This window comes from Solea solea, chromosome 3, assembly GCF_958295425.1.
Source record: "Solea solea chromosome 3, fSolSol10.1, whole genome shotgun sequence".
Classification (NCBI taxonomy): Eukaryota; Metazoa; Chordata; class Actinopteri; order Pleuronectiformes; family Soleidae; genus Solea; species Solea solea.
Genome location: NC_081136.1, coordinates 24,168,209 through 24,181,912, shown reverse-complemented (window position 1 = coordinate 24,181,912; position 13,704 = coordinate 24,168,209). Strand labels below are relative to the sequence as shown.

Genomic DNA, 13,704 nt, shown 5'->3' with positions numbered 1-13,704 from the left:
CAGTCGTAAAAGAAATGAGGAGGACATTGCTGTGGAATGTGGGACATTGTTAGCCAGGAGCTACGAGAGTGCGCCACAAGGGATTGTACTCCCATGTTAGTAATCTGCAACGCTTCATCTCGTGGAGTCCCACAGTGACCTGCAGGGTCTGGCTCTTAACAGAGAACGCACGGATAGAAGATCTGAGGCGATAGAGAGACCGCGCAGCAGGGACGAGGAGAAATAAGGGCAACTACTTCCTCTGACCTACATCGCTGTCAGGTGTAGGCTTTGACTCTTTTCACTGAAACGGAAAACAAAAAGGTTGAGTTAATGATTAAGAAACCACAGTCTGAAAATCCAGGCACTGGGGAGCGTGAAGGTGTAATTATCTACCTGTAATTATGAATTATGAATTCACAAAACAAGGCCATGTGGTTGGTGTAGTGGTTTGCACCAAGAAAACCCGGGTTCATGACCCGGTCGGAACATGGGCCTTTCTGCATGGAGTTTGCATGTTCTCCTGTGTGACCGTGGGTTTTCTCCAGGTTCCCAGGTTTCCTCCCACAGTCCAGAAACATGCAGATTTGGGGTTTAGGCAAATTGGGCACTCTTTCTGTGTGCAATAACGTTATATAATGGCCTGTCACAAGCTATTTCTTAAAATGACATATTTGTGATATTATGTTATTTGTGATAACAATGTTTGTTGCACTTGACTGAAAGAAAGTAGATCAGTGTTTACATCTTTATATTGGTCATTATACTGCAGAGGTCATCTGAGGTGGACCAGAACCACGGTCCGACAGACTAACGTCCTATCCCGACCCCTGCAACTATTCCCATAAATCACTGTTAACTGCCTCGCTTTGTGGAGCGATTGAATTTTAACTGGTGCAGCTTTTCTAACCTTTATGGCACCAGAGGTACAGGAAACACAGCAGACCAATTACATGTGCTGTTAATCATCACATGACGTCTCCCAGCCTATCATATCAGTGATTTTGGATGAAACGCACTGCAGAAAGACATGAGAGGAGAAAGAATAGACTAACAGAGATAATGTCTTTCGCAGAACATAATACATTTCTATTTGAGGCTTCCTTTTTCTCACCTGGCATTGGAAAAGAGTATTTATTTTATATATTACATGATATATTTATAATATCTCCAGTTCAATGTGAACATTGACCTTAAAAAAACGTTCCTAGACCACATGTGTCAAACTCAAGGCCTGGGGGCCACATCTGGCCCGTCATACAACTGTATTCGACATAATACATACCACTTTTCTACATTTATGGTCTTTTGTGAGTCCTTTAACTCATGTCTACATGACTTTGAAGCTGTCGCCCAATAGTGATTCCACGGATAAATCATTCAAACATACTTTATGGGAAAAAGGTATTACTAATGTATCATAACATGACGCATCTTTAATTTCAAACTTGACCACTGATTTGTTTCTTTATTTATCAGAATTTTATATTATTTGACCTCATCTGGCCCAGAACGTGGACACAGTTTAATTTTGGCCCCCCTCTGCAATTGAGTTTCACACCCCTGTTCTAGACCTTAGCTTGAGAAACTTTTTTCCCTGTGTACCTCTTTGGGATTTTAATTCACTACCTCTTGTATACTTATACTCTCTTCCACCACACCGAGCTAAAAGTAGATCTTGGTAGCTTATCCTGTGCTTAACTGGATGCATTTCAGTCATGTTTTTCACTCTCTTTTCCTTTTTTTTTTTGTCTCCAACTCAAGTGCTCTCTGTCTCATACTCTCCATGTACTGGCCTCCCATACTAGACTGGGATTTAATGTTCCCTTTCAAGTGGAATCAGACGTCTTTTCAACCAGGCCCACACTTAAAACCTTAGCTTCTGTCACTCTCTGTCTTTGCCTTCTTTTCCTCCTGCTTTTATTTTGCAGGTTGAGTTTTCACCAGAGAATGTCCTCTAACGAAGTTCCTTTGTCCATTTTTCCAGAATAACTTCCAATATCTGGCAGTTATTTACAATTTACTGCATGTTAAAGTACTGTTTTAACAAAAATGAAGAAAAACTAAAAGTTGTTTTTTTCGACATTGCAGTTGTAAATGAACAACACATTTTGCGTGTTAAATTTTAAATTGGCAGAGTGTGAAACATATTGAAAATAAAAAAAAAACATTTTGAGTTTTCTCAATGTTGCTGAGTGGATTTACTGTAATACCCACAGGTTGGCTTTGATTTGCAACTTCTCAGCTTTCAGAAACCATTGGAAATTTTCCGACGGTATGATTTGGTACAATAAGAAGAGTTTGTATTAATTCTCAATTGCATTGACATTTGGTCAAATAAGAGAATTTAATGTAGATAAATTATTCTTATTCATAAAATTTTCTTTCTTCTACACAAAAGTGTCGGTGATTCATGTAGAACGTTTTTTAGAGTGACATTTCTGAACAGTGCCTTCATTATAGACCCTGGTTGCAGGAAAGGTGAATTTCCCCACGTCCCAACTTCTTCTCCCAACACCTTCACTTTTCACTGCAAATCTGAATGTCAAACCACTTCCTGTTACCTCCCATCATTTATCTCCTCTAATGTCTTTGGCGGATCGGAGGACAGATTTGTCCTTATCATGGTCCCAGCAGGCTCTCTGTGTCCAACACACACAGCATTTCTCTCACACTCACGCTCCTTGTGCGCTTTTTGTCAGCTGATGGTTACTGATCACTGTCAAATCTGAAGAAACACAACTGCTCAACAGGTTTTTCATCGTGTTGCAGTCGTGAAAAGCACATTTTGCACTTTGTCTTAAAGCATGAGAAAGTGCCTGAATAACTATATTCTCCTGAATGGCCAATAGGGGGCAACTCCACTGGTTTCTATGAGAAAATTAGTCTTCTTCTGATTTATAACATCAGTACATTTTCAAGATGCTTGTTTTTCATATCCATCATGTACATGTTGGTACCATTTAGAGTCAGCTAGACCATTTCTTTTGAAAAGGTTGTACACAGCTATATTACATGTATCCAATGACTTTGTCTAAAGTAAAAGTATATATATATAAAGCAATAATACAATACACCTTTTATCTTCAATTATTAATTCATGCCTTTCTAAACCTTTCTGGAAAGCTCAATAATCTCTGCGCCTTCAATACTGAAATTTAGTCGAACTGGTTAGGTATTAACCTGAAATGACTAGGAATGTATAAAATAATTTTTCCTGACGAGTTTATGGTCTCAGTCAAGAGCTTCAGGTCTTCTTTAATACAGTATTACACCCATTTCTACATTTTGGTTCCATTTAGAGTAAACTCCTCCATAAAGAAGGATATTCTTTTTAGGACACGGCTATGACATGATTGAGAGCAGATTACATCACGAGCAGTAATCTGTGTGCTCTCACTGAGATCCAACCCCCCCAACCCCCACTTCTACCCAAGCTCTTCAAATTATTCTAATCTTCATATACTAAGATGGTGCTGGGCAAACTCTGTGATGTCACATGTGTGTCATGTTACTTTTCGGGTTGAGCTTCTACTTCCTACTACTTCAATGTGGCACAGCGACATAAAGCACATTCACTCTTGAGACTGTTCCCTGCACAGGTTTGTGTTTATACCCAAAATACACATAATAAAAATGGTCCCTTTATGCACAAGATTACAAGAAGGAATACAGAATGAAGAACTATACCTCTCTATACCCCTGAATGTCAATCCATAATTAAGAGAGCACATATGGGAAAACTGATATTATCCTTCTCATTTGATAATAACATCACTATTATCGTTAATGGTCTCAATACTATTTCATAGAAACATAACATTTCTTATCAGATTTGACTTGTGAGGTGGATTTTATGTCCCAACACTGATAAAAAGTGAAGTTATGGTCCTCTCCCTATTCATTTAGTAAGTTTGAAATAGCTGCCTGGAGGCATTACCAAGATGGCTGCCAAGTGGCGAGAATTTCCTAGAAGGACTTTGGTCTATTTTGTTGTTTTTTTTTCAGGCTGAGGCTGATAACACTTGATGGCTGTGTCGGTGGCTGCATGGTGTGAATGTGTTAACGGCTCACAACATGTCCTCTACAGCATGCTCAACACCAGAGCTGGTTTGCCTTTTTTTTTTTTGTTGCTCTTCATTTATGCTCTCGGGCCAAATGTGTTTGACCTTTCTCGCTCCGCCACATGGTGTCCTCTACCCGAGTCTTGTGCCATGCGGCCCCCAGGCCCCGCCGCAACCCCTTTCTTCTCCTCCCACCCTCATTCCTCCGCCTGACAGGGCACCTCACCCTTTACATCCTAATCTACGTGTGGAAGGAGGGGGTGTGAAGCCTTGCTTGGAGCTCTTCATCCTCACTCCTCCTCCTCGTATATCAGCAGTTCTCCGCAGCTAATCACTGTCACTGTCATTAATCTCCTGCAAAGCACACTGCTGTCCTTGTGGCGGAGTCTGACCTTATCCACACTCTGTTTCCTCCTTCTGTTGTGTTCTCCTTCTGTTTGCCCTCACAGCGCATGCCCAGGCTCAGTGGACTACATTTACAAAGTTGTGCAATGTAAAAGAATTAAAGACCCACTCAAGATAACCTTAGAGGAGACTGGCCCTCGTAAAATCGGTTTGAGTGGACTTTGACAAACTCGTACTTTACAGTTTTTAATTACTGTCTGGCTGTAGCTCAGGTGGTGGAGCAGGTCTACAAATCATAGGGTGGACAATTCAGTGCCCAGCTCCTCCTTTCCATGTGCTAAAGTGTCCTTAGGTAAGGCTAGATTCACAGTTTCTGCATCTGTATGTCTACAAATGTCTGCGTGATGTATCATCTATGTCCACGGTGCTACGCTAAGACTCTATGTAGATGTACGCTAACTTAAATGAGAGTATGTACATATATATATATATTCTTCCCTTTCAGACCCTGCTCTGTAAATTCTAGAGATGTGTGAAAATCCCAGTAGAGCTGATTCTGAAAAACTCATACACAGGCATACCAGGCAAATACAAGTTCCTTGTCTGACCTGCAAGTTGCAGTACTGAGCCCCAATTAGCTTTCTTTGCCTGGGCCCCCCAGAGTCTAGGTTCACCTTTTGTATAAGTTGGTATTGACATAGGGGTACAAGCTGGACAGGTCGCCAGAACTGAGATCTGCACTGGTGACCTTCATGCTGTGAGGCAACAATGCTAGCCACTTCCCTACCGTGTTATCCACTTTCTCTGATATCACAGAAGAAAACTTTCCCTGATTTGTAGGGACACCGGAGTGTATGTAAAGGCTAAACCAGGGGTTTTCAAATTTTTACCGGCACTGGTAGAGAGGACAATACTGCAAGGTTCTTTGCTCATAGTCCTAACAAAAAAAAGCATTAGCATGCTATCATTTATTCTCTTGAATAGAGTAGTGCATCATGTCCAGCATCCTGCCTGCGAAGTCCATTTGCAATGTCCTTCATCTCACAAAATGAGCCGCAGTCGCAGCTGTGTTCAAAACGGAGTTGAGCTCTGGTTGAATGCATAATATAGGTTCGGCCAAATGAATTAGTTCTGTAACGCAACTATTTCAGCCCATCTGTACAAACGGCCACAGCATTTTACCCAGCTGGTCAGGAAAGCATCCAGAGGTCTCTATATCCTCTCCCATTATCTTGCCAGCCAAGGCATCATTTTATACTGAATTGCTAACTTTTTGTGCAGACCCCCAAGCTATGGGTCCCACATTAAGAACCACTGTACTAAAGCACTGTGTTAAAGTGGACTGTCAATACAGCTGTCATTAAACCTTCAGAGCAATGTGTGAGACTATCATTATTGGTCGTGTGAGAGTGGTGTCACCCTGCAGGAAGTATAAAAATCTTTATTTCTGGGTTTTATTCCACACTGGTGCCACTTATTCTCCACAGGTCTCTTCGGCCTACTCATCTTTCAGGCCGAATGAATTCACATCCTCTTCACTGGTCACTGTTCTCATTCTGTTCTTCTCTCCTGCTGTTTCCTCAGACTTGCGGCGAATGACAGCGGGGTTCATGGGCATGGCGGTGGCCATCATCCTGTTCGGTTGGATCGTCGGCGTCCTCGGCTGCTGCTGGGACCGAGGCCTCATGCAGTATGTGGCTGGTCTCCTTTTCCTCATGGGAGGTGAGTCCCACACAATACACACACACACACACACACACACACACACACACACACTCAAACACTGTGACTTGAGAGGACACCACACTGACTTCGATGAATTTCATGGAGGCTGAGTTCTTGATTGACTTTTGGCTAAGTTTCTGTCTGTCAACATCAACCTCCCTCCTCCTTATGTCGCCTCATGCACTCATTTGGTGAGGGCAGGATATTTATGGATTGACGAACAACAATGCCGTGTTTCCATCGGGGTTTTGGCGTGGTACAGTATGGTACGGTTTGGAACGTTAACGCCCTGGGTCAGAGACTGAGAGCAGTACCTTCACTTGGTAGGCGGGGGGGTGGCCTTGTCAGCAAGATACGTAGTATGGCGTTGCACCAGTGCGATGACAACATCGAACGTGACACAACAGACGACAATGGAGGACATCCAGCAGCTCTTTTTTGTTTCCCTGTTTGGTTTGTGGCTTCTTGTCTCAACAAGATGTCAAGCTTTGTATGAGAATAGACTGACTCCGTTGAAGAGTCAATAAGGAGTCAGTTACGTTTTTCTGTCACGCTAGACTGGCTCCACCCACGACAGTCAGCTGACTACCATTTTACTCTGGTACACCAATGGAAACGCAAAAAAAAAGGTACCCTACCAAACTGGTCAACTTGGTGGAAACACAGCTCAACAGTCTAACCTCACATGTAGAGAGGACCGCCTCTTTGTGGAGTCCTGGCTCCTCATTGGATAAATTGTTATGCAATAGCGGCACAGTTTCTTTGTCTCACTAAGATTTGTGGGAAGGTAGAGTTTTTCTTCCTTGTGGCAGTTCTACACTTCTGTACATGTCAGACCGCATGATGTTTTGTTTAACACAAAACTTTCCCTTTAAAAAGAAAAAAAACGATCTTGTTATAACAAGAGAACCATTTAATTTTAACGAGAAACTCGCGATGATGAGAAACGCATTAAAGGCGACATAGACCAGAAGCTCCAATTAACGCTGCGTTTGTGTGTGTATCGGCGTCATTACCTCGTTTATGAAACCCTAAAGTTTCAGAACAAACAGTTCAGCCACTGCTGAGGAAATAGGGTTTTATTGTTTTCCTGGGCTCTGCGAAGCGGATCGGCACTTCCCTATGTTGATGATGTCATCAGAAATCCTCACCACTCCTCTCACCACCGTAGCGCCTCCTGGTGCGGGCACTAGTCCGGGCACATCCGGTTGCGTACATTCAACCGCAGAAGAAGAAGAACTACTCTTGTTGTAGCTGCTGAGATGCAGAGCATCCAGCGTGCCAGAGGGGGAGCTGTGTATCTGAGAGCTGGCCTACCAATTATGTCACTTCCAGGTACCTGGCCAATCACATGATAGTGGGAAAGCTCTCGTTGGCTGGCCAATCACAACACAGTCCACGTTCTGGGGGTGTGATTTTGGTCTGAAACAGTGCGGCTGACGAGAGCGTCAGTGAGGAGATATTTTGATCGGCTCGTTTGCAGCGACTAGGAGGTTTTTAACCATGAAAACAAGTTAATATATGTAAGTAGACCTCCATAACTAACATATATGTGCGATACCAGCATTCTATGTCACCTTTAACACTGTCAAGTGTTAAAGCAAGGTTAAGAAAACAAGTGTTTTAGAATCAGATTGCGGATCTAGCTTGTGACGACAAGCTGCATATTGTGGGAGGATTACTCCCATTTTAATGTCTTGCAATTGCATTTGTCATGTGACTTTTTCGGCATTGACATCAGCAGAGTGGAAAAAAAATATATTTTTCTGTTATTGCTGGTGGTTTAGAATGATGAAAGCAGAGTATATTGAGTGTTCATATTTAGCCCCTGCATCACCCGAGCACACACACACACACACAGTGTCCCACTTTCTGGCAATGGACAATCAGTCATAGCTGCACACTGATGTGTTGTGAGCTGCACAGCTCCTCAATTATGATCAGCCTTGGATTAGTGCTGTGCCCTACAGTTGTATAGCAAACAGGCAATTTAAAAAGTCAATTATGGCTGCTTGGTAATGAAGGCAAAACAACCCCAAAAAAAAAAAACAGACTGGGTCAGTGTGCAGCAGCCAAATCATAGCAGAGCTGCATGCCCACAGGGTCACCGAGCTCCGAAAATGAGGCCAAATTTAGAATCATCTCCAGCCTCTGCTATAAACAGTACAAAGAAAGAGATTCATTCAGATGATGATAAAGTGGACAGAATGTTAAAAAAAAAAAAAAGTAGCAAAAGGGATTTACGGTGCTTTAGTGCTATAACCTTTTTATGATCTGCTGTCTTTTTGCCCTTGGTGGTGGCAAATCAGATTGCAGCCATCGTTAATATAAAACCATTTCATATCAAGACCATTCAGGAAAAGAAGCAGAGAGATCTATTTCTCCAAGAGAAATGGATCATGATGAGGGCACGTGGCTGGTGATAATGACACAGGTCATTAGCAGCTCATTACTGTTTGCAACAGCCACAAACATCCTGAATTAGCACCTTGAGCCACACTTAGTGTGAGCTGATGTCACAACACATGGACATGGTGGTAAAATGATTTGTTTCAGGGTGTGTTTTCAGGTTTAATCGGCCATACCATTGAAGCACACAGTTTTGATGTCTGTATGTGGAATATGTCACGTACAAATATTTGCAACAGCCTACTGATTTTAAAGTAAATTATCATTATCATCATTTTGTTTTACAATACTATGTTAAATTATGTTTATCTCTCATTGATCGTAGTGTATTCTCTCTTTCTAGCATTTACCAATTGGTTGGATCACAATGAGAACCATATGGAACCAGTGTTTTGAGAGCCATAAAATGATATTTATATTTTTGTGTAGAATAGAATAGAATAGTCATTGCACATCAGGTACACAGCACAATTGTGCTTCTCTATCCAGTGCAGCAAATACAGTCAAATAAGAATAAAATATAATAAGTAACAAAAAAGGGATTTTAAATACATTGTTTGAATCATTTTTTTTTTAAATCAATTTTTATAGTACCAGGGTACTATAGCGTGTAGAGTCATTTTGGGGGGCTTTGTGTGGATAGAGACATTTCTTGATACAATGCTGTGTTTACAGAAAATCTTTTACAAATGAATGAAAAGAAAAAGAAGTAAAAGATCGTAGCGGGGATGTCCTGTTCCCGTGTCGATAAGGCCGGAATGTCCAATGCACTGCTTTTCTCTCCTTCACCTCTCTTTTTCTGTCATTGCAGGAACTTTCTGCATCATTTCCCTCTGTACCTGTGTCGCCGGCATCAACTTTGAGCTTTCCCGTTTTCCACGGTACCTGTACGGCCTGCCTGACGACATTGGCCACGGCTACGGCTGGTCCATGTTCTGCGCCTGGGGAGGCCTCGGCCTCACCCTCATCGCCGGCTTCTTCTGCACCCTGGCTCCCTCCGTCCAGCCAATACCCCGATCCACCTGCCCCAAGTCCCGACAGGAGAACGGCACCGTCTGCTAAAGATGACAGCCACCATGAGACCGGAGTAACCCACAGATCGACAACCAAGAAAGAGAAAAAAGTGTTCCACGTGTTCATGCATCCACTCATCTCTAGTCTTTCCTGGTTCCAGATTTTTCTTTTCAATTTGTGTGTTTGAAAATGGGTGTCTTGATGAACTTGAAAATAACGGAAAAAAAACTTGACAAACATATTATCAAAAATTTTATCAAAAAGTTGTGCTTGTTTTGTTGTTGTGCAGCAGACAATTGAAATGGACCATGACCAGGAAAGGTTGTCGAAGTACTTCGGAGACTCTAAAAGACTACGTATTTGTCGGTAAATGGGACGCTACTACTCTGAAGGTGAGAGACAAGGGTGTTCGACCTCTGAACTGCTTATGACTTATGTATAACTGGTCTACTGTGATGGAGGAGAACTGAATGAATCAGCAGCATTGAGAAGAAACAATCAAAAATCAAGTCAAGATCTCGTGGAGGTTTCTCATGGACTTGTCCACACGGAGTTTCTTGTGGGATGATTCACAAAGGACAAAAGGAGCAAACATGAAACTGTGTAACGTGCAGAGCTGGGATCATGTTTAGTGGCCATCCATTCATATTCAGTATTCCAGCTTCTGAGGACCCTCCAGTTAGGGCTGGGAGATCCAGGACCTCCACTGTTGTACATTAATGTACAGAACATTCCAGAGAAGTGACAACCAGGAAATGTTACATCAGACCATTTTCATCCTTGTGTAGGTGCATTCCATTCCAAAAGATGACCCCCCATTACCCATTTAGCATTTTATACATGCGTTCCTCTTTTATCCAGAGTGTATTTTCCTTTTTACTGAACCCTTCTTGTTTTGAGGGAACTGTTGACCGAGTGTACTTTCGGAGCAAATGCTGTGTTAGTTTGATTTTTTTTTTCCCCCCCTTCGAGTCATAGAAGTGTTGTAAACTTGTGAGTATGAATGTGTGTATGTGTGGATTATTTTTGCAGTGGCTAACGAAAAAAAAAGTTTAAAAAAAAAAGAAGAAGATCATACTGACAAGGTGGAGCGCTGCCTTGAGAGATGTATAAAGGCAGGAGCATTGATGAACAGAAAGATGTAACGGGGGAGATGCAGTATCCTGTGTAAAAACCTACAGCTTTTGTGGTTCACCATCGTTTCCGGAGTCTCAGCAGACCTCGTTGACAAAGAAATGTTGTGTGTGTGAGGGTGTGCAGCATGATCAACCCCATATGCTGCTGCATTGAGCAACTACGGAGGCAAGAACTCAAGTCCTTGCATCTGTTGGGAAATCTGGTATTAATTTGGTATTATCATTTATTTTGGTTTGTTGCTGTGCTGTTGAGATTAAAAAAAAAAAAGGTGTCACCATACTCAGTCAAAAGACGTTGAGACTGCAGGTGAAAAAAAACAACAACTGCGTTCTGTGTTTGCAATATTCACCCTGGTCTCAACCACCCATTAAAACACACTCTATCTTAAAAAAAATCTCTATGCACGTTAGGAATGGAACTCATAATGCACTACATTGTCCGTTTAACTAGGTTCAAATTCAACACGTTTGACAGAAGGTACAGCTAAAGACTATTCGTCAGTTCCACTGAAAGGTAGGATGATCACAGTCATGGTAATTCCCTATTTAAGTCAATTATTCAAAACCATAGGGTAGCCAATCCACAGCTTTTGTTCCATTTAATATGATTTTGAAGGTGATATGTTTGCAATGCGGTTTCAATTGGTTCTCCTGGTTCATAAACTTTAGAAGTCCTAATTAATAACCAGTTTGCAGGTATTATATCGGGATGTGATACTTACAGGGTATGGTTTCGTGTCAATCAGGAGAGAGGGTGGTGATAATGAGCTTGATGAAGGATAATTGACAAATGAGGTTGCTTAGTTGCTGTGCCATCGGGACAGATGAGACCAGCCGATTTCAGGGCTTCAGGACATTTAAACATTTAAGAGTGCACATGCTTGAGAGGACAGGAAAACAGGAAATGATGATGAATGCATGTAACATTAGTAATATTCCTAAATTAACTTGCACTGGACCGTCATGTCTTTGCCCATCAACCATGACACGAATAAATGGTACAGAATTGGCAACATTTCTGAGGCAAATTATGACGGTACCTCACTGCTTTATACGCAACATGATTCTGAACTGCTCAGTGCTTTAGGGATCAAACCTCTCTGTCCTGAGCACCTCGGATAGAGGCACTAGTTTCATGTGCAACAGATGACTCAAGGCAATCTTTCAACATGTTTAATTATTTGTTATTCAACACTCCTTCAGACTCTTCCCTCTTTTTTTGGTGTTTCTTTGTAGTGTAGGTAGTTGTTGCCGGTGCCAAATTCCACCAAAGGGTCCTGTGTGCAGAGCAGGTATAATGCAACAGCCAACACAACTCCATGCAACACTTGGAATAAAAACAATGCCATTTTGGCTGTTCAAATCCACACAATACTGTATCACACAATATGTCAGTCAACTCATCTTTTCAGAAAAAAGTGTAGATGTTGGATATCTAATGTGCCCCAGGAGTGTTTTACCAGATCAACAAAGATCCTGAGAGACACCAGAGGTAGTGATGCACACAGTGATCACATCAGGTACAAAATCCAACACTCACTGACCCTAATATCGATATTATATTATTAAATTGCTATATTTATTTTTACATGTTTTTATTGCCATGCCTAAAGGCCCATTTGTGCTCCATTTTCGTCCATTTTACATCTGTCCTTCCCGACACTGCCAGTCTGGAAGGTCCACTGCGGCTGTTTCCATGTTCGTGTAAAGCTCCGTGGCTGCATTTTAAGGGCCAGATATATTGAGTCCGTCAGGTTCTGGAATACATTGCTCGATCTCCGTGGATTTAAAGTGCACAGTGAACTCTGATCACTTGAAATGGGCATTGATGATATTTCTGCAGAGACTTTTCCTGCCAACATGGCGGTATAAACAAACCGAGTCACATGATGTCCGGAGGTCTATGGGCTTTTTATCATATTGGCATTTCAACCACACAGAAATGCCATAGTGGGAGAGCCTGAAATGGTGTTTTTGGAAGAAAAAAAGGGTCATATAGAAGCACAAACTCTTTCTCCCTCTTTACATTATGATGAAATGCTACCATTTAATTATGGATCACTAATGCCAACTTTGCTTTTAAGCAAATATCATCTTGTGTGCAAATTAAAACCAGCAGTGGGACTTAAAGTGGGAATCATTCCAAATTCACCTTTAATGACAGACAGTTCTAGATCAATTGGCTGCTCCCTATAACATTTGAGTGTCCTTGATGGGTGATGGTTACATTCCAACATCTCACTCTAGTGCAATGGTAGCTCTAGAACTGGCTGTATGCAAATAGTGCTCAGATGTGTGAAAATGATGTGGCTGTAAATTTATCTCTCACTCACAAAAGGGTTTCTTATCTCAAAATGACTTCCTGGTAAAAAATAAAAAAAATAAAAGGTTAAATACATAACTCAATGTCTAGGACCGAAGAAAATAAATAGTTCTGTCTTTAAATGAAGTTTACAGTGACTTGGTATGAAAGTAATGCAACAGGATGAAGTGGGGGAAAAAAAAAGAAGATGAAAGCAGTGTTTCATGTGACAGCTTCAATGTGATTTAATGCTTTTATCGCAGCTTCTTCGACTCGTATAACTGCACTTTCAAAGGGTTCAATGAAAACCACTTACCCTTCTGTACCTAGACATACACTACTGGAGACCAGGGTAATAAGGTATGGCAGAGCGAGTGCTTTTTATCATAATTTGATTATAATGTTATCTCCAGACATCAGGCGTGGCTTTCTGGTGATCTGGACGTCAATTTCTCACCGTGCCGGGTTCATCATGTTTCTTCTCCGAGTCTGATTTAGCATGAAGTCATTCCTCTGAGAAACATCAGAGCATAAACTGTGTGGGCAGGGCACAGGCATACTGTAATCTTATTATACAATATAATGACATTAAGAAGTCATCATCATCATCAATTAACTGTGTAATTAAACTTCTGAGGTAATGAGATAGAAAACCATTATCTCTAATAACAGTTTTGGAATATTAAAGATGAGCATCATAGACATTTCCAGACAAAATGAAATTATCCAT

At 41.5% G+C, this 13,704-nt stretch overlaps 1 protein-coding gene across 2 annotated transcripts in view; it reads left to right on the top strand.

The window, feature by feature from the left end:
- Positions 1-12,970, top strand: part of tmem178bb (transmembrane protein 178Bb) — a 103,852-nt gene extending 90,882 nt beyond the window's left edge. For both annotated transcript variants that reach the window (XM_058625482.1, XM_058625481.1), the window contains exons 5-6: positions 5,973-6,110; positions 9,334-12,970. In XM_058625482.1, the coding sequence (XP_058481465.1) occupies positions 5,973-6,110; positions 9,334-9,584 (389 nt within the window). In that variant the 3' untranslated portion in view covers positions 9,585-12,970. The remainder of the gene's footprint in view (positions 1-5,972; positions 6,111-9,333) is intronic.
- The last annotated feature ends 734 nt before the right edge of the window (positions 12,971-13,704 follow it).